Source organism: Pseudopipra pipra, chromosome 2 (genome assembly GCF_036250125.1).
Source record: "Pseudopipra pipra isolate bDixPip1 chromosome 2, bDixPip1.hap1, whole genome shotgun sequence".
Taxonomy (NCBI): domain Eukaryota; kingdom Metazoa; phylum Chordata; class Aves; order Passeriformes; family Pipridae; genus Pseudopipra; species Pseudopipra pipra.
In genome coordinates this window covers 38,410,483-38,434,181 of record NC_087550.1, presented here as the reverse complement: position 1 = coordinate 38,434,181, position 23,699 = coordinate 38,410,483, and the positions used below count along the sequence as shown (strand labels likewise).

At 38.5% G+C, this 23,699-nt stretch overlaps 2 protein-coding genes across 5 annotated transcripts; one reads left to right on the top strand and one right to left on the bottom strand.

The window, feature by feature from the left end:
- Positions 1 to 296: 296 nt before the first annotated feature.
- On the bottom strand, positions 297 to 3,048 carry ANKRD49 (ankyrin repeat domain 49). The gene is made up of 3 exons (XM_064645099.1): positions 2,961 to 3,048; positions 2,117 to 2,387; positions 297 to 1,271 (listed from the first exon to the last, which is right to left on the bottom strand). Exons 2-3 carry the CDS (start codon positions 2,372 to 2,374, stop codon positions 813 to 815), a joined length of 717 nt encoding a protein of 238 aa, XP_064501169.1. The 5' UTR covers positions 2,375 to 2,387; positions 2,961 to 3,048; the 3' UTR covers positions 297 to 812.
- A 1-nt stretch (position 3,049) lies between these two features.
- Positions 3,050 to 23,540, top strand: MRE11 (MRE11 homolog, double strand break repair nuclease). 4 transcript variants are annotated; one of them, XM_064645089.1, is made up of 19 exons: positions 3,050 to 3,217; positions 3,726 to 3,858; positions 6,359 to 6,500; positions 7,106 to 7,193; positions 8,101 to 8,242; positions 10,209 to 10,323; positions 11,367 to 11,552; positions 12,010 to 12,181; positions 12,915 to 12,995; positions 13,379 to 13,505; positions 15,144 to 15,244; positions 16,409 to 16,582; positions 17,757 to 17,819; positions 18,771 to 18,987; positions 19,922 to 20,005; positions 21,006 to 21,061; positions 21,520 to 21,587; positions 21,979 to 22,057; positions 23,179 to 23,540. In XM_064645089.1, the coding sequence occupies exons 3-19, from the start codon at positions 6,436 to 6,438 to the stop codon at positions 23,221 to 23,223; spliced, it is 1,863 nt and encodes a 620-aa protein (XP_064501159.1). In that variant the 5' UTR covers positions 3,050 to 3,217; positions 3,726 to 3,858; positions 6,359 to 6,435; the 3' UTR covers positions 23,224 to 23,540. The 4 variants fall into 4 exon arrangements, with proteins under 4 accessions (XP_064501159.1, XP_064501160.1, XP_064501157.1 ...); XM_064645087.1 differs by having other exon boundaries at positions 3,083 to 3,217; positions 6,340 to 6,500; XM_064645088.1 differs by lacking the exon at positions 3,050 to 3,217 and adding an exon at positions 3,227 to 3,331 and having other exon boundaries at positions 6,340 to 6,500.
- Positions 23,541 to 23,699: the final 159 nt, after the last annotated feature.

Below are 23,699 nucleotides of genomic sequence, written 5' to 3'. Positions count from 1 at the left end.
TTACCTGTAACTAAATCAGCTGTAACTAATCAGACAAAACAGTATGCTTGCTGTTTATCCTCACAGAGTTGAGGCTCATTTGTTCCAACCAATGCCATGTCCCTAACCTTAAATGTTTAAGCAATTTAATTTTGTGAGGGAAAAGTAAACAGGATCTTGATAGAAAGTCGTTGCCTTGAAAAGTAACAGGAAAAATAAACCAAAACTCCTTTCTCACCCTATGGATAATACTTAGTATTTATGAACAGGCACTTGCATTGATAAATGAGCTTTCAATTAAACATATGACAAAGCACTTGAGGTTAAATATTTTATTTTATAATAAGCCTTATACCAAAATCATAAAATATTTTGTGTATCACCCAAATAAGTTACATTCATTCTGAGCTTTCATGCAGTTTTAAAAAAGTTAAAATTTCTCAAAAAATTCATTTTAAAGTGAGTTGCAATAAACTCTGCCTAAACAAGCCAGAATTCTTTCATATCAAGTAAATATTCCAGTTTTCTTTACTGCTATGACACTACAGACCAATTAGACAGACCCCTCCAAATTTGCACTAATTAAATGGCAACAAACAGAAACTACTGAGACTTTGTGAATACCTTCAGTAACAGTAGTAACACTTCAAAGCATGAGTGAGACAACTGAGCTGAATTGCAAGAAGTGACATTTTGCCTGGGAGAACAATAAAGTATCTTACATTACATTACATTTACCTTGTTGCAAAGAGACAGACCACCACTGATGAGCATGCAGAACACAAACAAGAAAGTGGCAGCAAACCCCACATTCATAAGCTTAATCACAGCTTTTAAGGGGACACGGCATTTATGCAGTCTTCTACTATTTCAAAAAGGTAGTGATACATATCAGTCCTCCTAGCAATGTCAAGGGCAGTTTCATCCAAGCTGTTTTTCAGGTCTGGTTTCACATAACGATTCATCAGCAAGAGTTCGAGGGTTTCTCTGCTGTTTTTGTTTCCTGCAGCGATATGCAGTGGGGTCAGCAAACCATTCGTCTGTGCGTTGATGTCTGCGCCTTGCTGCAGCAGGAACGCGGCCACTCTTGTGTTGTTCCACTTGCAGGCGCTGTGAAGGGGTGTCCAGCCGTCCACGGTCTGCGCGTGAATGTCAGCCCCCTGTGCCACCAATTCGTGTGCAATGTCCAAGTGCCCCCTGTAGGCAGCTCGGTGGAGAGGAGTGTACTGGTCTTCATCACGAGCATTTACTGGAGCCAGCTTTTCAGACAGGAGCCTCTTTACTGTACTCAGCTGTTTAAATAAAACAGGTAATTTCATGTGATTCCGTGAAACAGGATGTATGGCTTTTCCTGTCTGGAAGTTTAGTGGAAAACCAATTTCTGTCAGTGTCAAAAAACGCTTAAGTGCAACAGCAGATTTTAAAATGAAACCAGCTATTGTTACTAGGGTTCGGGGATTTTGTGGGGGTTTTGTTTGTTTGTTTTCCGTGGGTTGTTCTGTTTTCAAAGAGCTAAAACATGAATATTAGTTGCAATGCCTTAAGACTACCTTAACCTTACACCTTCTCCCCATTCACTGTGAAGACATAAGTACCTTCACAGAACTGCAGAGGGGAGTTTTTGTGTGTAAGAAAGGCAACTAATGAAAATAAGTGTACACAAGGGTATAATAACACAACAGGAATCTTGGTTGTCTCTCCCTCACTTCCAAAAATAAAGTTGGATTTCTTTTCCATAAAAATATACAAAAACAGTCACCTGTTATCTGCATATAGAGCTTCAGAAACAATAAAATTTCAGATACATCCTCTCCACTCCAGTTAAAAGGCTTATTTGCCAGGAAGAAAGGGCCTGGTATGCTTTCCGTTTATATAAGTTAAAGAGAAGTGCTGTTACTTGAACTTTCAACTGAAATCAAAGCTTGCTTTCTGAAAGCTAATGGATCCAGAGACTTTTCAGTGGGCGTGGGCTACAAAGGGAGATGTTTTACATGCAGTGGCTTGCAAAACCAGATCAAAATAGCTCAGAGAAAGACAGGAAAGTGTAAGTAAATTTTTGTTTGTGGATGAGTTGTTAGATATGTGATTAAAATAACATTCTTCTAAGTGCTACATATGAACAGAACAAGTGCCTTACCCGATTGTTTTCAGCTGCCCAGAGTAGCAATGTCTCTGGATTTTTTTCCATTTTCTTCTCTTGCATTTCATACCATTCCTCACTTCTTTCTTGCTCATCATCGTCATCATCGGATTGTCCTGACCAACAGCTCTGAGTCCCCACAGGAATCAAATGCCTGTGAGTCTCCAGCAGTTCAAGCTGATTAAAATGCTCTGTGAAGTCTTCAAACAACTCACTATCATCGTCGTCCTCATCGACTTGCTCTTCTTTATTCATTTTCAGTCAGCATCTGTGAGCAGCAAATGTACAATCTTGTTGTTGTACAATACAAATGGATGATGTGGACATCGACAAATAAGAAAATTAAAGAGCAAACTCAAAGTTCCTCCACTAACCCGGCCCTTGTTAGCTCTGCCAGAACTCCCAGACAATATCCACGCTGGAAAAGCACCACGTTACCCCGGTCCCGAAACGGCACCACTTTGGGACGGGCAGCGAGAAGCAGCGCGAGGGTTTGCAGAGCGCACCCGGAGCGCTGCCCGTTTTCTTAACAAAGAGGCCGGAGCAGTCCGGATAGTAGGGCAGAGTCTCTGCGAGGCCCCGCGGCGCCTGTCCGGCCCCGGCCCAGCCCGCAGCCCCGGCCCTCCTCCGCTCCGCTCCGCACCCCCCGGACGGGCCCTCGCGCCACAGAAGGACGCTCCCCCGCTCCCCGCCGGCTGGGCCGGGCCGGTACCGCCCATGCCTCCCCTCTGCCCCGGCCGTGCCGCGGGCTGCCGGCAGCCAGACCCCGCTCTAATCCCGTCCCACGGGTCTCCCATCCGCGCCGAGCACCCCCGGCCCGGCCCAGCTCCGCCCGCGGTACCTGCGGCCCCAGCACGGCCGGGCGCTCCGGGGCGGGGCCCAGAGGCGCTTCCGGGCCGCGGCCCGGACGTGACGTGCTGGGCCGAGGCAGCGGCGGGAGGGGGGACTGATCCAGCGGCGTGAGGGATCGTTCGCTGTGCCTACCTGCTAACCCAGCGTCTGTCCTGTCTCTTACGTTTCACACACCGCCTATGACGAGAGAAGCTGACTCCCTGACCTGAACAGCCTTGGCACGAAGATGAGCACCGTCAACTCACAGTAAGCTCCCGTTGTCTGCGACGCCGTGCCGTCCTGTCACATCAGACAGCGAGTGTTTTGTATGTTTGGGATGAGTTAAGGAGAGCTCGGATCATCATTTGTGTTTTCCCTCAGGTCCTTATGATCATCATGCTTGCCGTCACATACACGCAGATTACCAGTGCAGGGAGAGAAGTTGAATGTTTGTTCAACAAGTATTTTTAAAGGCAGGAAATATACTGAGGATTCCTTAGTTTTTCGTTAGGTACTGCAGAGAGGTGGTTGCAGCCCTTCACTAGAGTAGAATGACTGGGATGAACCTAGCAACTGGTTGGTTTGGTGATGTAACATTTGCAGTAAAATTAGCGAAATATTTTAAGAACATTACAGGAATGACATTTGGCAGAGTTTTATGGCAGATCTCCTGTGTATTTTGTGACTTTGGACAGACCAGCTTACCTTAATAAAGACTGTGTTGAAATTCCCTATGTGTGTTGCTCTGTGACACAAGTTTTTCTGTCTTATGTAGGGATGATGAAGACACCTTTAAAATACTTGTTGCTACTGATATTCATCTTGGCTATTTGGAGAAAGATCCAGTTCGTGGAAATGATACATTTGTAACTTTTAATGAAATTCTGGACCATGCTCAAAAAAATGAAGTAAGTGCTACTTTTTGGAAAAGGAAGGAGTGAGGCTGTTGAAAATACATTCGTATCTGCCAAAAGCTGTACAGCTTAGTCCTAGTACAATCTATAGTAATATGAAATCAAATGACTAAGCTATTTATTGCAAGCAGTTTCATTTCTGTTTTAGTAAAAGGAATGCCTATTCTTCTGAGAGAGCATTCAAGCTATTCATTGCAACCAGTTTCGTTTCTGTTTTAGTGAAAGGAGTGCCTATTCTTTTGAGAGAGCATTCGTGTTAAATTATGACCCTGGTTGCATTAACTGTGTTTTTGGATTGCCTGCACCAGTTTCACTGGTATTTGCAGAGAGTTTGTCAATTCAAGGAGGGAAAATAGTAGGGGAGAGTGTGAGGTTGATGATGCACAGTCTTCAAATCTTCAAATCAGAAAGTAGAGAAAATGTTAGAAGCTTTTGAAGTGTTTGTTAGAGTGTTGAGTTGCTGAGGTGACCAGCCCTGGTGCCGGCACAGTCAGCAGCAGAATCCTCTAGAGTGGTGCAGAGGGGAGTTTCCCGAACCAGGGCAACCTTATGAGGAGCTGTGAGCTGCTGCCAGGAGCCTGCATCTCGAACAACAGCAACTGATGGGACCCAAGCAGGGCCAGGAGCAGTGGCAGCCAACTACCTCCCCACCTGTAAAAGAAGCCCAGGGGGACCAGCAGCAAACAGGTGCACCACAAACATGACAGGCAGACATGCTGTGGCATAACATTTCATGCAGGAAGGGTGCTGAAGCCCTGCCAGCTCCACCCAGGGAGCTGTGGTATCCATCTGACAGAAAGCTGTGGCCTCTCTCACCGCTGCATCCACCACAACTGACACAGCTGCCCAGACAGAGCTTCAGTGGGAACTGAATGCCACTCCAACATCAGCTGCAGGGTGGGCTCTGCTGTTCCACCAGTGCTGACTGACAGCAGTGAGCACAGCTGTGGGAGGCGCACCTGGCTAGGGGAATTCCACTTAGGGACAGAGCACCGGGAGAGGGTGAGGAGGTGGAGGAGTATCAGGGAGCGGGTGTGGGTGTGAGAGAAACACTACTGGAATCACACTATGCCTTCCCTGTGATCAGCCTGAAAGGCAGACAGGGCACATGATACAGAAGATTTCCTGTCCTCTCTCCCACTGGATGAACTCACTGAATTAAGGGACAGGTGGCAAAGGTAACATATTCCAGCCTGGTGCAGCAGGCGCATCTCCTCTGTGACTGCCCCACCTTCCCAGGTAGCCTGGCATAACGGGTGTGAGGCTGCATCCCTAGGGCCCAGTTTGATTGACATGAGCCAGTAGTGTGCCCAGGAGGCCAGGAAGGCCAATGGCATCCTGGCCTGTATCAGCACTAGTATGGCCAGCAGGACAAGGGCAGTGATTGTCCCCCTGTATTCAGCACTGGTGAGGCCATGCTTCAAATCCCATGTTCAGTTCTGGGCCCTTCACTGCAAGAAAGATATTGGAAAGCTGGACCATGTCCAGAGAAGGGCAGCAGAGCTGGGGAAGGGTCTGGAGCACAAGTCTGACGAGGAGTGGTTGAGGGAGCTGGGTTATTTGTTTTGGAGAAAAGGAGGCTCAAGGGGGACCTTATTACTCACAACAACTACCTGAAAGGATGTTGTAGCCAGAGGAAGGTCAGTCTCCTAAGGAACAAGCAATAGGGCAAGAGCAAATGGCCTCAATTTGTGACAGAAGAGATTTAGTCCGGATATTAGGAAAGGTTTCTTCCCTGAAAGGGTTGTCAAGCAATGGAACAGGCTTCCCAGGGTAGTGGTGGAGTCAACATCTCTGAAGGTATTTAAAAGATGTGTGGATGGGGCATTTAGGGACGTGGTTTAGTGGTGGACTTGGCAGTGCTGGGTTAACATTTGGACTCGATGATCTTAGGGGTGTTTTCCAACCTAACAATTCTGTAATTCAGTTTTTAAAGAATTAATCTTTATTGTTCAAATTATTTGTAATTTTGATGAGGTTTTATCCTAATGCTTTTTCAAAAGCTAAATATATACAGTATATGTGGAAACCACGACTAGTACCTTCTCAAAATAATGTGGTGATAGCTACTGATTTCTTCCCACTAGCTACCGCAGCGATAAAAAAATAATGTATCTCTTCATGCCTGTCAAAAAAAATGTTCAGGAGCCAATTTGGTGGCCCTTATTAAAATACTTCACCTTCACTGATACTTTTTTTTTTAACACTGTCAGTTTTTTTGTCCTATGGCTCTTGATAAATGGATCTTTTGGGGTTTGATTTTGTTTTAAATAGTAATTTAATTACTTTTTTTCATGAGGAAGTTAAATTTTGTGTCTGCTACTACTAACTCCTTTTACCTAGGAGTATACTTCCTCAGATATGAGGAAATATGTGGAATTCCCTAGAAGAAATAATCTAAACAATTTTATTGGAAGTCTTTCAAGGTAATACGAAGTGTTGTATTAAAATAATAAAGCTTTTTGTTACATACAGGTGGACTTTATTTTATTAGGTGGGGACCTTTTTCATGACAACAAACCTTCCAGAAAAACAGTACACTCTTGTTTGGAGTCGCTAAGAAAATACTGCATGGGTGATCGTCCTGTTCAGTTTGAAATTTTGAGTGATCAGGCAGTTAATTTTCATCACAGCAAGTAAGTACATTCCTATAAATTATCATGTAAGGCTTGGTTTGCATATTGGGTGAGTGTGTTGTGATTTTTAATTTATATCCTCTGTGACTAGAACCTTGAAGTTTTAGGCCTCTCTTTGTGGGACAGTCTACAGGATAACTTCACTTACCTAAGTCTATAAAGGAATGTGTACAGTATTTTGAGAAACTTTTGAATGTGCTGTGACACTTGATACCTTTATGTAATCTAGTTTCTATCTTGCAAGTACAATACAAGTAAACCAATTTAGATGAATTGCTGTGGTAGAATCAACAGAGGTCTTTGTGTGTAAGCAAGGGTTATACAGCTTAGTCTGCTGCTACCACACAATATGTTGTACAATTCTTTTCATAGACTTGTTCTAAAAGAATAGGTCCTTTTTGCTACCCTATTCCCAGTTGGAAGTGCCATTCCAGTCCATGAATAAGAATCTTCTTATGCTGTGCAGTTTAAGCTTATTCATAGCCCCTTTGTACTCATTCATGTAGCTGCTGTGATCTGTCTGTGATGGTGTTAATTTGAAGAGAATATTGATCATCCACAAATTTGCAGATGTAGTTTTAACTTCCTTTCCTCTTCTTGTTCAGATTTCCATGGGTGAATTATCAGGATGAAAATCTCAACATTTCTATTCCAGTTTTTAGTATTCATGGCAATCATGATGATCCCACAGGGGTAATTATTATCATAATTGTACTATGCTGTTACATTACAAAGATATTATAGAAGTAGAGACTTGTATAGAAATACAGTTCTTGGAGATCACCTAGTTTTAGTCAGTTGCTCCAATATTTGTGTAAATATTTTGTATAACTTTAGGAATGTTAATAAATGACAACAAGTAAAGGGTAAGCGTGACATTAAAAAAGCAAATGGAAAGAAGAGACTCATATGAACTACATTTAATTTCTTAATTTATGTAGGTTTCTGTCATTGAGAACAGGTTCACAGTGACAGTCTTTCAGAAGGTTTCTAAAACATTCTATCTATAGAAACTGAAAGCTTTTTTTCTTAAAGGAAGAGAATTTTGGTATTTTGACTTGTGCATATGCAATTGATATGCATCTTGCATTTTCAGGGAAGATAATCCAATAGTGATGAAATGCTAGCTTAAAAATAAGCTACTAAAAGTAAGCAGGAAATGGACATTTAGAAAGCATTAAAGTCTGTGTGTTGAATTAATAATTTTGCATTTTATATCAAAAAGCAGTATATCATGGAGATTAGGGTTTTAGCAGAAGTTTAACTTTGGACTTATTATGAGGTAGTTAGCTTAACCAGATAATTTTTGTAGTAGTTTAGAGACTGTCTATTTGGGGGTTTTTTTATGTTTTTGTTTTTCTGAATGATTTAATGTTTAATTTCACATTGTTCAAATTAAGTAGGACTTGTAAGGAAAAGGGATTTGCTTCTGTACCCATGAACACTTAAAAAAAAAGCTAATATATGTGGTGGGGTGTTTCAACTGCAGAAGTTACTTAAGGAAAGATACTCTCTCTCCCTTTTGAGACTTTCACTTAGATATTAAAGACTAGATGTTTTGTTCAAAGTTTTTATATTTGTTTCTTAATATTTTTTGCAGGCAGATGCACTGTGTGCATTGGATATTTTAAGCTGTGCAGGATTGCTGAATCACTTTGGACGTTCAACTTCTGTGGAGAAAATAGATATTAGTCCCATTTTATTACGTAAGGGTAGAACAAAAATTGCTCTGTATGGCTTGGGTGAGTATTAGTCTGTCAGACTCTTCATGTGTTACTGAAGCTCAATAGGTCTAAATAAAGTTGTAACAAACTTAAAAGGCTACAACAAACATGAAGGTCTAAGTAATTCTATATTAAAGCATATCAATTCTATGGCAGTGTTGGTTTTCTCTTCCTGCTGTGTTGTCGCTGGCTGACAGGCTTTTTCTTTGCTTTTTTTCATTTAGAATAAATTCTTCAATACTTTGATTTTTGTACTTTTTTTGGTCTTAAATGAACCCTGCTTAAGTTAGCCATAAATAGCGTCTGTGTATCTAGTCAGAGTAATCACACTCGTAAATTCTCTCAGTTGTGTACTAAGCTTACTTCATCCTGTTTAGGTAAAACTTAAACACTGTTATGTTCATGTGCCATTTTGGTTTTATTCAAAAACGAACTATCTGAGCAGAAACCTAATGTCTTTCATGCCTGTCTGAAGTGGTTCACAGGTAATATCTGTCACAGGTAACCTCAGTTTCTTTAAATAAACTTATGAGGAGTTTCATACTTCAAAGGTGTTCAGTGCTAGGTTTTCAGCTTCAGCTTTGTCCCTTTCTGTTTTCTCCACCAGATTCCCCTCTACTCTTACTTCTTACTAAGAACGGTTATTTTTGACTGCTCTCTGTCTAGAGAAGCTAAGTATTAATATCTTAATTTTTTCCCTTATTTTGTGTCTAGGCATGAGTGCTTAAACACTTATGTCTAAGCAACTTTTATAGCTAAAAGTTAAGTCCTAGATGGCCATGATTTCCTGTATTTAATGAGATACTTTGCAAAGGTTAGTAGTGAAGGTTCTAATACCACAATATAAGTTTTCAATACCCAAAATGGTTGCTGGGAAATGCAACAACTTTCTAAAGTACACATGTTGCTGCATGAAAATGTTCGTGAGATGTTTCTTTGAGATTGTGCCGGGATTATATGTACTTTCTTGACTTTTTCTGATTTAGAGAGCATTCTTTGTTAAACAAAATAAGTAAACTCCATATGGGATTTTACTGAAATGCATCATGAACCCTGACTATGAATGGTTTGAGTTTTTTTACTTATTAAAAACATCAGGGAAATAATCGGCAACAAACAGTTCAGAAGTTCAGCAGACTTTTCCCTGCTCTATGACAAAACACAGACTTTGTAGAACTCATAGTTTATTTCTTGTTTTGTATAGCGTTTTGAAGTATGTTTAAGAACTCCATCTCTACTAAGTATCTGTTTTTAAATTCCATATTACAATAAAATATGCTTCTTAGTGTGTCGATAAGAAACAAAAACAGCCTTTCTGTTATTTTTAATTCTGCCTATAGTCAGTTGTTTGGCACAGACAATTAGCAAAAGGTCTTAAACCAGATGTACTTTGTGAAGCTACTTTAAGCAGTAGCTTTAAGACAGATTTCATGTTAAAATGTCTTCTTTTCAGAGGTCTATCTAGTAAAGTAGCCATATTTTGATCTGTTCATAATCATGCCTCAGACTTCAAAGGTCATGAAAATCATAGAATCGTGGAATCACAGAACGGTTTGGGTTGGAAGGGACATTAAAGATCATCTAGGTCCAACACCTTGCCATGGGCAGGGACACCTTCTGTTTGACCACTTTAATCAAAGCCCCATCCAACCTGGCCTTGAACACTTCCAGACATGGGGCATCCACAACTTCTCTAGACAACCTGTTTCAGTGCCTCACCACCATTACAGTAAAGAACTTCTTCCTAAACTCTAACCTAAATCTATCCTCTTACAGTTTAAAGCCATTCCCCCTTGTCCTATCACTGCTTTCCCTGGTAAAAAGTACCTCTGCACCTTTCTTGTAAGTCCTCTTTAGGTATTGAAAGGCTGCTATATTTTTTCTCTGTGCTGTTTTTAATAGAGGTACTAATAAAAATGCTATAAAATACAGAGTTGGTTTACCACAAAAAATTATTTAGTTTTTTTTTGTTTGTCCACTCCAGGAGCTATTCCAGATGAGAGGTTGTATCGTATGTTTGTCAATAAACAAGTAACCATGCTGAGACCAAAGGAAGATGAAGATAGTTGGTTTAACTTGTTTGTGATTCATCAAAATAGGTAACGGTATTGAATGAATTACAGTGACTTTTAAACTTACTGTGTTACTTCATTAAACTGTCTCACAAAGGATAGGTGAGAAAGCCAGATGCATTTTAGTTGGTGCTTCCTGTGAGTAGCTGGTTTCTTAAGATTTTCCCAGAAGAAAACTTTCTTTTACAACTCTTTCTGCAGAAGAATCATAAAGGAAAAGGGTTGAAATAAATGAATTAGTAATGTTGGGAAATCTCTTCCCAAACTTTTATAGTTAGGGGCAGTGGGGGTTTGTAGTGTAATATGCATATAATTAAGTCTTGTCTGCTTGTTAAAGCTGGAAGAACATTAAACTTCATATTGTATTTTCTATACTTGTTTAAACTATAATTCAACAATCTATCTTACCTTGCACTGCAATGCTTTACAGATATTCTGTCTGTCTACACACTTCTCCCAGCAGTGGTAGTAGGAGCAGGCAGAGTTCTTTTCTAAATCTTTTCTTCTCATTTTTCCTGAGAAAGAGGGTAATCCTTATGTTCAAGTAGTGGTGAGGCAGACGTAAACAAATATAGCTCAGATAACCCTGTCCTGATCTCTGTCCAGTAGGCTGAAGGAACTCACTTCACTCCTCCTTCACATCCTGTGCCTTCTGGAAAGGGATTGGGGGTGGCAATCTGTTTATTTCATGTCTGTTTATTTCAGTGGGTTTTACCCCACCATTTAAAAACAAAACAAAGAACCAAACAAAAACAATGGCCATGAGGTGCTATAAAAGCATTCATATAGAAAAAAAATAAAGTCTTGCAAGCCAGGTAAGAAGAAAAGAGAGACCCAAATAAAAGGAGTGGAGCAGAAGACAGTGAGCTGTGTAAAACAGTGAGCTGTGTAAGTTGCCTTTTTGTTTAACCAAACATTACACAATTGTGTAAGGAATAAATGTGAAGAGGACCTCACATGTATGTCAGATATTATTGCTGCAGTTTCTGTATTGCTTTAAATCACACTGATATTTTTCTCCTCCTTCACTCCCCCTTGCCCACCCATTATTTTTCTCTTCTCTTGAACAGGAGCAAACATGGAGCTACCAACTACATTCCAGAGCAGTTTTTAGATGACTTTATTAATCTTGTTGTGTGGGGTCACGAACATGAGTGTAAAATAGCTCCATTCCAAAATGAACAACAACGTTTTTATGTTTGTCAGCCAGGAAGTTCAGTGGTGACATCTCTGTCCCCTGGAGAAGCTGTGAAGAAGTGCGTGAGCTTTTCTTTTTGTTCTTGTTTATCACTTGTCTTATGTCTCTCAGGTATTGTGATGAGAACAGAAAAACACTTGTATTAAGTATGAAAGGACTTATGGAGTGGATTAGCTTTGGAGTGTGATATAATAAAGTAGATGGAATCGGTGCCTAGTAGAATTTTTGCTTTGCTTACTATTTAACATTTGAAGCAAATGGAAATTACCTAAGAGGAGTTACACCCTGATAAATTGGAATACAAGCAAATGAGTACATGTGCTTGTGTATGGAACAAGCACAATCTAAATATAATAAAACTGATGTTTGACAGGTCCAACTCTGAAATACAGATCCATGAACTTCCTATAGCTTTTAAAATTTTGCCCCTGAAAAGTAGACATGAATTTAAAACAAATCTTTATACCATAGTTCTCTTAAGTTTATCTTTTAGTAAGTTACCTTTCTCCTTCTAGACACATTGGTTTGCTGCATGTTAAAGGGAAAAATATGAAAATGCAGAAGATTGCTCTAGAGACAGTGCGAACTTTCCACATAGAGGATATTGTTCTAGCTGATCATCCAGATCTTTTTAATCCTGACAATCCTAATGTTACTCAGGCAATACAAGCATTCTGCACGGAAAAGGTAACTTGTAATGCTAATAGTTTATAGATAACAGTGTACGGACAGGGGATGGGATCTGTGACTGATTTTGAGACTGGAAGATGAGAAGTATTTTGTCTTGCCCTATATTATTTGAGATGAACTTAGGCAGTGTTTCCATAGAGAGCTAATTACATGCCATTCACTCTGCAGCCTTGGCTTCCAGATTCCTTGACTGGGATGACCTATTAAAGCAGGCTGGAACTGCTTTATGGGTGTCCATATCATCTTTGTACAAAAACTTGCCCCCTAAGAGTGGGGCAGTGTTGGATGTGTGCTTTGGAACCTGCATAAATACGCCGACCTAAACCCTGAAAGCTCGGCTGCGCAGTGTGAAGTGGCAGAAGTAACTAAGTAGGTTAATTAGTTGCTCTTGCTTCTTAGGTTTGTATAAGTCTCTTCCTGCTTTTTCCTTGGAACTAGAAATTTAGCAAAGCATAATGGCTATAAAGTAAAGTAGTGTGAGCGATCAGGGGTGTAGATACTGCTGGACTACACTAGATCTGAAGAATGAGCCTTCCGTTGTGATGTTTTTCTCAGTCATTTTATGGCTTTTGGCTGGATACTTATACATATGTGTTCAGGAATGAGAGCAGATCCTATAATTATTTATTTTTATAGCTCCTCTTGCAACTGGATGTATTTTAAATTAAACTTGAAACATTTGGGCATCTGTAAGAGAAAGTGGAACTGAATTTCTGATTCTCCTTCACAGGTTGAATTGATGCTGGACAACGCAGAAAGAGAACGCTTGGGAAATCCACGCCAACCAGAGAAGCCTCTCATAAGATTACGAGTAAGAAACTGTTCCGTTTATGTTGCTTTGTTCTGAAAGGTCACTTTGAAAAGATTCAAAGCAAAGTCATGCTTTTTGTGTAAACACGTAATATATAAGTCTTTCTTAAGTCATATTATCCTGCATGTGTTCCTAACCTAATTTATGGAAACTTCCCCTAAGGCTAGTAAGTGAAACAAATTAGAATCAAGTTATGAATCTGAGCTGTTATTAGCTATTCTGTTGATATTATTATTAGCTATTTTTAGCCATTTACTATTCGACAGAGTAAGGCATTCAATTTAGGTTGACTTATTTTTTACTTTAATTTTTCCTCAGCTGGATTTGCGTGGCTTCTCCATTTCTATTTGTTTCATATTTAAATTTTTCCTTTTCTCTCTTAGGTTGATTATGCAGGTGGCTTTGAACCATTCAGTGTCCATCGTTTTAGCCAGAAGTACATGCATAGGGTGGCTAACCCAAAAGACATCATACACTTTTTCAGGCATCGTGAACAAAAACAGAAAAATGGTAACTATGAAGAAAGGAATAATTGGCTTGCCTTGGTTTTCCTTCTTCTTTAATTTGTTGTCCAGCACTTGCAAAAGCTTGGTGTCTACCTTCCAATGTGTTATAGGAGTAAAAATGCATTGTCTCATTTAAGCGTATATATTACGCAAGTACTTTTGTTCTATTTCTGGGTTTGTCTAAAATTCTGATATTTATCACAGCATCTGCTGACAGTTATTCATAAACAGTTCCTTCTTATTTTGGCCTCAAACCTTATTGAGTTGCCTACAGTAATACATATAGCCCCATACCAGACTGAATTACTCTGATTCTGTGATAATTACCATGAAAGGGATTAATCAGCTCGCTCCTGAGACTTCTTAGAATGAGATGGTTGGTTTAGATCACTCTGCAGGAAAACAGATGAGTGTAGTGCTTTTTCCCTTTGTCTTTTAATTTTATTGCTTTAGGAGTTCATTTGTTTATCCCTAAAATAGTAATGGAGGGAGTGGGCTTGAGAGATGTTTTTATATTTTAAAAAAAGGTCCATATGTATGACAGCATTTTGTTTGCCCTGATTAATCATGTGTATGAGGTGCTCTTGGCTTGTCTGTTCCAGGTATGTCTCTATTCAAGCATTTGTGCAAAAAAAATAATAGCTATTACTATTGCAGCATTTCTCACTGTGCCTAGAATTTTTTTATAAATGGTTAACAGATGTTGCCCAAATACTGGATTTGTAATGGTCTCTAATGAAGATGCAGCTTGTGCAAGAACATAATGTGCTAAAGCACTGTTAATAGTTCACATTAGTGCATTGTAAGTACTCCAATTTCATTGACAGTTTTTATGAACACTGTCAGTTCTGTAAAGTTCAAAACATCGTTTAGTGAAAAAACTACTTTTTGTTAGGATTTTTAAAATTATACCATATTGATCTTGGTTTACTGTGCTTTGGGGTTTTTTTTCATAGTTGTGCAATCTCAAGCTTTTTGGAATACACAGCTTCAGTAATTCAGAAGTTGTTAATGTTTCTCTTGTCATAGCTGCTTATATAACCAGGCTAACAAAACCACACTGTTTTGTGCTTTCATGTGGCAGTTGTCTTAAAGCAGTCTGTAGTCACTTTATATTACTTTGTGTGGTATATGCTAATCTCAGGTGATTATCCCTTTCATTCTTGTGCCATTTCTACCTTGCTACCGGAGAATGGGGCAGCTTTAATGAGCTATGGGCATTTTCTACTGAAAATCAGTCAGCGTGCTTTGGAGGAAAATTTCTTCTCTAATAAATGAGTTACTTATAAAAAACCTTCATGCTTTGATGGCTTCTTTGATTTTCTTCCATTTGTGATCTTCTAGAGTTTAGTTTTATTAACCTTCAGGATATAATGTTCAATATGTAGTTCCAGACGTGGTAGTTAGAAGAACCCTATGTCTGCTAGAGGTGAAGTTGTCTGTACAGTTCTTGCATCCATTATGTTTAACTGTGTTTCCAGACAATAGACTCTACAGTTAGAAGAAAAAGCTTTACATATAAAAAGGACCCACAGTTCTTAAGAGGCCTGTGTTAACCTTTTTTCCTATTACTATGAGTGGGATGATAATAATTAAGAGCTGCAAATGTGTATGATGGTGCCACTGGGCTTTTGTATTCTAGACATTGATCTTAACTTTGGAAAATTGGTTAGCAGACCTGCTGAGGGGATAACACTGAGGGTGGAAGACCTTGTAAAGCAGTATTTCCAGACAGCGGAGAAGGTATTTTTCTATCTTTTATGATTTTTTAATATAGTATAATATTTTTTTCTTTTTTTTTTTTCCTTGGCTTTCTTAGTGGAAGTAGTAGTGCACCCTGAAAACACTCTGACATTGACTGAGAAGTGAATTTATTTCCCATATAACTGTGTGTGAATTACCACATGAAGTATGTGTCTTAGATTAACAAGTAATTGTTGTGTATAGGTTGTACAGGTATGTGAACACATGCTGGTTTGAGAACATTATGATAATTCTTCACAGGAACCTGCAGTGTCTACCCTGTACTAAATGATGTGTCATATTTAGGTAAGGAGGAAAATGTGAGGCAGCATGCTCTGAGGGAGAAGCTACCTTAATTTACTAGAGGACCAATGTGAGACTGTAGCATTTACCATTACCAGCTGACTTGGAGTAACTTGTTACTTTGCAGTATATTTGTGCCCTCAGATGTAGTGCAATTTCACATTATATTTAGAGCAGAGCAGGGAGAAGAAAGAGAGACCCCAACAGTTTGCTTTCTTCCCACCCTGACGTTAGATCTGATATATTTCCCTTTCCCAACACGCTGGCAGAAACATCTCACAGGTAAAAAAATAGTGACTCAGGTGCCCAAATGCTTGATCAAGATGATCAAGCATAACTTGCAGAAGCTACTTCAGAACATGCTTTACAGAAGGTCTTTAGAGCAAGGATTCTTTAGGTAAAGATCCCCCGAATTATATCATCTGGCCTAACTTGGACACATGCTAGCTGTCAGGACAGCATAAATCCTATGCTTTTGACATACTTATCTTATTTTTTTATAAATGTCGTCTTTTATAATAGCTGTAAAGTTTATTCTGTTGGGCAGCATTGTTTCATAGAATTTTTTGTTTTAGATATGACTAGCAATGTAGTTTCTTTTCTGTTTGTGAAGCTTTTTTCTTTGAGGAGTCTGGAAAGTACTATTTTAAGTAAAGGTGACATGCTAGTAGCAAGAGAGTTGTAACTATATTAGGACAAGTAACATGTTTGCTTATTGCTGTGTTTTTCTCTGAAATATTCAGTGCACATTACCGTTTTTGCAACCAACTTAATGTAATACTTATCTGAAACAGCAGGAATATTACTTGCTTTCTTCAGTGGCATATGCTTCTTAACAAAATATTTTCCCCAATTCTAAAGAAAGTACAGCTTTCACTTCTGACTGAAAGAGGAATGGGAGAAGCAGTGCAGGAGTTTGTGGACAAAGAGGAAAAAGATGCCATAGAAGAACTGGTGAAATTTCAACTAGAAAAAACACAGAAGTTTCTTAGGGAGCGTCGCACTGATGCAGAGGAAGAAAAAATAGATGAGGAGGTAATATTCTGTTGTTGTTAATTCCTCAAGAGAGGTCAAGACAGTAGAAAAATCAGTGTTCAAACGTGGTTTAATAGATTTGCCTATCTGTGGAGCATGTGTAACACTTGCCTCTGTTCTTTTTCTGCAATTAGTAAATATGGTGATGAAGCTTCAAATACATGGTTTTAAAGCTTGTATTGAAAATGGGGTTTAGGTTGCACATGCATGCATAGAAAAGATCTGTTGCTCTAATATACATAGAACTATATATTTACCACTACTGTGAGAAAGGTGGTAGATATAATCTCATATTAGCTTTTTCATTTTGGCTTTGGGAAGAGTACAAGAATAGGGCAAACATAAAGGAAACTTACCCTTCAGGTGCTCTACTGGCTTGTATCTGCTTGCAGCTCAGGGTATCCCAGAGACAAGCCCAGTTTATGTGTGTCAAGTAACTCTTATTAGATGTTTCTGTCAACTTGCTGAGTTTCCACATGAGCCCATGTATTCAGCTGTAATATTCAAGAATTGTATGACAAGTTGTTTTGCAGCTTATCTTTTCAGTGTGTAAAGAAAAATTTGGTGGGGGAAGGAAGGTTTCATCTACCCATTTTCATGCTGATTGCTTTAATTCATGAGGGGTTGAAAGAGACATAAAAAAATCAGTGCTTGCAGGTTTTCTGTGCCCCTATTTGGTTTTTTGTTATTGTTGTTGTTTTTTGTCTTTAGAACTAATATTTTTCCCTCCCACCTCATATCTTTTTCCATACTTGTCAAGTTGAGCTTCCATAGTTGTACATGTACTGCGACATTCATCTCTTCTCAGTACAGTTGTTTTCTATCCTGCTTCTTCATCTCTACCCCTTTTTTCCTGTTATTCATTTTTCAATGTCCCTTATTGTCAAAATTATGTACACTCTCCTTCTCTTGAACATAGTATCTCCTACTTTTCATTATGTCTCAAGCCTTTTTCTCCCCAGTGATGTAGCTTCAGTTATTAATAGAATGTGAGACTCTTAAACTATAGGACAGCATGAAAGGGTTCTAATCAAACTGTTTAATTATTCTTGAACTCTTAATTTCTGACATGAGCTTGACTTAATAATTCAGTGATCAAAACTTCTCACTTATTGTGTTTTGATTATTGTATGACATGAACCGTTATTTTGATGGCAAGTCTTTTTTTATTCAGGTGCGAAAATTTAGGGAGAATAGAAAAAAGAATGCTGAAGAAGAGGATAAGGAAGTCCGTGAGGTAATTCCTTTGAATTTTGAACATAAGCTGAAAAATGGCATGGTGACTTCTGCATATGAAGGAAGTCACTTAGCAATCCTTCAGCAATACTTAAACATTGTCCTTGCCAAAAAGTGCCTGTCTGCCTTGGAAGCTTACTAACTTCTTTTAAAATATAATATGTGCCTGAGCTATTACTCAGTTTGGCTTTTGAGATCTCTTTTCTTGTACAAATTTGTGAACCTGAATGTTCATTTGTTCTTGCTTTTAACTGAGGTTAGACCAGGCAGGTGACCTTCAAAGATGTGTCAGCTTAAGCTACTTGTGATCCCACTACCAGTGGACATGTGGGTGAACTGTGTTGAGTGTTGTTACTGGTAGTAGGATTGGTAAGCCTTTAGGTACTGCATCCTTATCAGCAATCTTAAATCTTAGAGTCTTAGATCTCCCACAGACTCATATCTAGATTACTTATGTTTTTCCAAAGAGAATTGCCAACTACTGACAGCATTGGGGCTCCTTTGTCCTTACAAGCTATGTGGGACTGAAATGAAATTTGGAAAAAAAGGACACCTGGAGTGAGATTCACGTCTCCTGATCTGGGATATTTTCACAGGAACTAGTTGTCTTAAGCACCCACTGACAAGTCGGTGGAGCCCAGAAGGTGCTTCCTCTGACCAGGTGTATGTGGCTGACGCAAGATGACCTGACCTGTCCACCAAACTCCACCGATAATGTATCATATTTACTAGCTTCATTCTGTTATCAGAGCTTAGCTAACTACTCTACATGTACACATCTAATTAAATAGACTAAGTACTGTCCCTGCTTTTTCACAGACATCCTTTCCTTCCACAATGCTGAGGATTTGGGTCTTCTAAACTTCAGTGGTTTAGAACTGTATATCACAACTAGGGTGCATTTCAATCATTTAAGATTCTTTTTCATGTAATACTTACTGTTCCATGTAAGGCAATGGCCAGGGCTAAAGCCAACAGATCTGAGGATGCAGTTCTTGTTGCGGCCTCCAGTGATGAAGATTCCATGGATATGGAGATGATAGGCATTGGTGATCCAAATGAAGGCCTTTCTGCAATGCTGAGCCGAGGAAGGGGTCGGGCAAGAGGTAGGGCAAGAGGTGCAAAAGGACAAAATTCAACAGCAAGAGGTTCATCTCGCAGGGGAAGAGGTAAGAAAAACCTCACACTTTATACTGCAGTTACTGACTTTTTTTTCTTTAAAACGTGACTATTTTCTGATGCTTCCATCAAGTGGAAATTTACTGCTTAAGGACTCCTACTGGAAAAAAAATTCTTCTCAAATACTTGGGGTATCCTATTACATACAGTTGACTGCCTTACAAAACTTAAGTTGTAATTTTTTCACACTGTGCTTAGAAGAAAAATATCTTGCTTCCCAGCTGTGAAAACATAGTAGCCTCTTAAAAAGGTGCATTATTGGGAATGTCTGTACAGTGAAGTGCATGGATAAACCTTTGTTACTGCTGATGGTAATGCATTTGATCAGTATAGGGAGGAGGTACAGCTTGTCTCTATTATAATGTAGTTTACAAGAGACTTCAATGTTTCTAGTGACTGAGAAAATGGGGAGTGTTTCCTAAGAAAAGTGAGTTGACTAGCTCCTCGGCTATGTGCCTGTGCACTTTACGTGGATAGTGGTACTTCCTTTATAGATATACTTCTGGTTTATATATATATATATATATATATAAATAAAATAGAAAAGATGGGGTCTTGCAGCAATATACTGCTTTGAGTTATCTCACTAACACATCTCAGAGCAGGATGAGTTGAAACAAAGACTATCATCTTGGGCCTGATTTGGTTGATGCTTTTAAACTAGTTCTGTGAGCCTGTGCTCCAACACTGTTCTGATCCCAGCAGAGCAGGGCCCTGTGTGTTAGAGGGTGTATCTGTGGACTTTGAACACTTGACCCAGAGCAGTTCTTCTGCATGTAAGGAGGGCCTTTGATTCCAGGAAGAAAGTGAGGAGTAAAGAGGAATGTAGATTTTTTTTATGTGACTTCCCACTCAGTAATGATAGACTAAAGGGGGAAAAAACCCCAACCGAACAGATTTCCATTTTTTTTGTTATCTCTACAGGAAGCACTAGCCAAGAGTCAGCTTCTAGCAGCAGAATCTACAAGCCTGTATCTGTGCCTGCCAAGAATATGTCCATCATTGATGGTAGGCTTTTGATCTGTCCATTACTCTAATCAGCTCTCTCCAGGTGTTTGTTTAATGATGAAGTGCTTTAATTGCTTTTATTTCTATTAGTCCAATTCAGCTGTGAGAGATTCTTTCAGCTCTAATGAAATAAAATAACAGTGATGAGAGAAAGCAAAAAGAAAGGGAAAACAGAATATCACTATTCTTCTGTCATGGTGTAAAATGAAATGTGTCAGGAACTTATGGCTAGAACTGGAAATAGGGAACATATTACTGTGTGCATTTCCTGAAGAAATAAGCATAGAAAGACTGTGACTTAATAGCATTATTTTATGAAGACTATTCCTCAGGGGATAAAAAATTTTTAAACTTGGCTGATGTTTACAAGGTAGTAAGCTTTAATGCAAATCCTTTTAGTCTTACATTGTAATGAGTTTTAGAAATACCAGTTTTTACTAGGGAAGAAAAATTTATCTGCAATATAAGCCACCTGCATATGTAAGAGTAGCTCTTGCTTGCTATGGAGGACAGGCTCTGAGGAAACAGCATAGGTAATCTGAGTATTAAAGAAAAAGATACTGCTCACAAATCTGTACCTGAATCCCACACAAAATGCCCAAAGGTAGAGCGAGTTTTAATCAGCAAATTGCCCCGATTTTAAATTGGTCAGCAAATGACCTAAAATACTGCAGAGAAATAAATTTTAGCAGTTGTGTTGATGTCTAAACTGCTAGACATACAGGAATATCAATTATGTTAATATTTTTCTCTTCTGAACCAAAGTTCCTGATAGTTTTTCAGCCAGACTGGGAAGCACCTGCAGCTGCACAGAGGGTTATATCCCTGGGTTGTCAGGCTCCAGCAAAGGCTTAATTATTTCTTGGTTTTGCTTGTTTGTTTTACAGGGTATTTTGCAGAGACCATGCATGCTAAGCAGGTCTCAAATAAAAAGAATGATGTAATGTTGTTTGTACTTATTTGTGTAAGCATTTTAAAAATACTCCATGTTTTATTCTAGCCTTTAGGCCTCTGAAACCAAACCCCTCCTTGAATTCATCTCAGGCTTACTCTGAGGTAAGCATCTTCTTATATGAGTGAAGTTGTGCTGCCTTTTGCCATTGATTTGAAAAATAAATACAAGGTCAAAACATTAGCCTAAATGAGCAGATGTTCCCAAGCTATCAGTTCCAGCAGTAGGTTTCTGCATTTTAATTCATAGACCTTTTATATCACCTGTATGGTGCTTGTCTGAGAAAAACTTGTATTTGTGGCCATAGTCTAAGATACATAAGTGTATATACATGAGTATTTTGGGGGTTCTGCAAGATCAAAGATCTGAAGAGCAAACTTGTGCTATATTTGCAAATTTGTCCAGTTCTAGCCTGGAGCCCTGTCAATTGTGTACTATTGTAACTAAGTAGGTGTGTAGTTGGAAAAAAACCCAAAGGTTCTGTGCTATAGTACTGAAGCATTATGCACTCTATCTCTAAAAATACATTCCGTGGAAAAGCTTTATAATTATTTTTTTTCAGGATATTATAGATGTTGACTCTGATCCAGAAGACACTTCTTTTTTTCCTTCTTCCAAAGGAAATCAAAGGTCAGTATGTTTGCTTCATGAATATTACCATAAGTGCCTTATTTCTGACTGGCAATCAGCAGAGTCCAGGGATTTGATCCACTACGTGAAAAAACAGATTTTTAAGAAAGTCATAAGAAACACTACTTAGAGAATATATATAAATTTTTACTTGTTAAAGTGGGTTATCTTTCTGTAACAAAAGAATTAGTCTACTGATTCAGGTAATCTAGATCAGAACTTTAGAATTAATATGTTAGTTTGAGAATTTTTATTATTCTACTTATTTCTATTTATTTATTTATTCTTATTATTGGTGGTCCAACTCTAATTTGAAGGGAAAGTTATTGGAATTTCTGGTAATTGAGAACATGTTGACGCTGTGTTTTTTTTTCTCCTTGTGTGTTTCAAGGTTGTCAACTACATCTTCACTTAGTAAAAGAGGTTCACAAAGCCAAACATCTAGAGGAGTTGATTTTGAGTCAGATGAGGTATGGTATATAGTAGTATTATTTTAGTTTTATTTCATATAAGTTTCTATAGCTTACAGCTATTTGAATAAAGCATTTTAGAGTGAAATTGAATTTACTGTTTTTTTCACTAACAGGTCTAGATTATTGCAACCAACTTTAATTAGACTATATTCATAATTGTCAAAAATAAGGCTAGGAGGGACCTCAGGAAAATAATCCAGTCTTTTTTCCCTTCAGTTCTTAATCGGTGAATTGTCATTGCTGAAATGTGTGCCTGCAATTGCCTGGGATATAAAGTAATCATAATCTCCTTTAATGCTTGGCTGTATCCTTTCATTTGTTTATGTATTTTATTCTTGTAAGAAGCAAGATTTTCTTTTTCTGCATCTAAAATGGCTATTTTCTGGGGCACTTTATTGTTTCTTGTCACAAATTATGTAAACACACTTTTTAAAAAAAATTAAAACACTATCTTTTCAAGTCTAAGGTGTCTGTTCTTGCAGTACATCTTTGAACTGGTAGGAAATGGTTCCATCAATAATTAAACAAGTAGGACTCTACACACAGCTTTGCACTGAATAGAATACACATTATACTGTCAAGCACTGTGCAGTTTGTTTTCACAGACTGCCATGCATGGTCAGGATGCATTCCTTAACAATGTCAGAGATTGACCACTTCAGAGAAGACATTACATTATTGTCTCTTCTCCCTATTGTGCTATTTCTTCTTCTATCTGAAATACAAAACTACGTTTGCCTGAACATGCAAAAAGAAACAGTATTTTTGATTCATGCAAATCTCAGTAAATTATGATGTATGATATTTATATGGACGTAATTTTATTTGGGTATGTGCTGCTCATAGTAATAACAACTGAAATATAAATTGTTTCTCATTCCAGAGTAGCTGTTCTGATCATATTGACAAAAACTTGGTTTTTATTCTCTGCACATTTGTGACCTGGACATTTTAATCAATAGATAATCTCTTTCATATCAAAACCAACAAAACCAGGTCTGTCAGGAAGCATGAAATATTGTGACCAGGCTTTCTAGTTTAACCTAAAGGTGACTTTGCTTTTTATGACTTGGAATGCATGCTAGTCCTAGTAATGCATATCTGTTTGCCAATTGCAGGATGATGCATTCATGAGCCCTGCAACATCAAGAAGAACTAAGTGATTTCTGATTCACTATGCAAGAGAGACTGTGGAAGTTGCTGAAGAAAATGGAGAGCAGTTTGCAAGGCATTTCTCTATATGATATTGCTCTGTAAATGGTGGCTTGCATTCAATTTTCACTTCTATGAAATGGTTTGTTTTTTTTTTCCAGCGGCACCAGATTTGGTATCATTTCTGTGTTACACTGCTTGATGCATTAGACTAGAGGGTCTAATATTCTGAAGTACTGCCTGAAGCTGCAAGTTCTTTCTAAAACATGAAACTTTGTTTTCTTTCTGGGATGATAATAAAAATAACGGTTATATCTTTTATAGAAAACTCCATCTCTTTGGTTTGAATTTTGCAGATAAGTAAATTTACAGTTTGAAAGTATGAATATGGACACAGACTGAGTCAGCACAATGAAACTTCTACTTACTCGCAATTTGCTACGGATGCAGTTGAAAACTCTGAAGAGTAGTTGTTGGACACAAAAAT

Bases quoted from the DNA above. Each gene is read 5' to 3' on its own strand.
- ANKRD49 (XM_064645099.1), bottom strand. From the start codon at position 2,374: ATGAATAAAGAAGAGCAAGTCGATGAGGACGACGATGATAGTGAGTTG. The intron at 1,272-2,116 runs GTAAGGCACTTG...TTATTTAAACAG, and splicing joins GGGCAGCTGAAAACAATCGG to CTGAGTACAGTAAAGAGGCT.
- MRE11 (XM_064645087.1), top strand. From the start codon at position 3,198: ATGAGCACCGTCAACTCACA. The intron at 3,218-3,725 runs GTAAGCTCCCGT...TGTCTTATGTAG, and splicing joins ATGAGCACCGTCAACTCACA to GGATGATGAAGACACCTTTA. The intron at 12,996-13,378 runs GTAAGAAACTGT...TTTCTCTCTTAG, and splicing joins AGCCTCTCATAAGATTACGA to GTTGATTATGCAGGTGGCTT.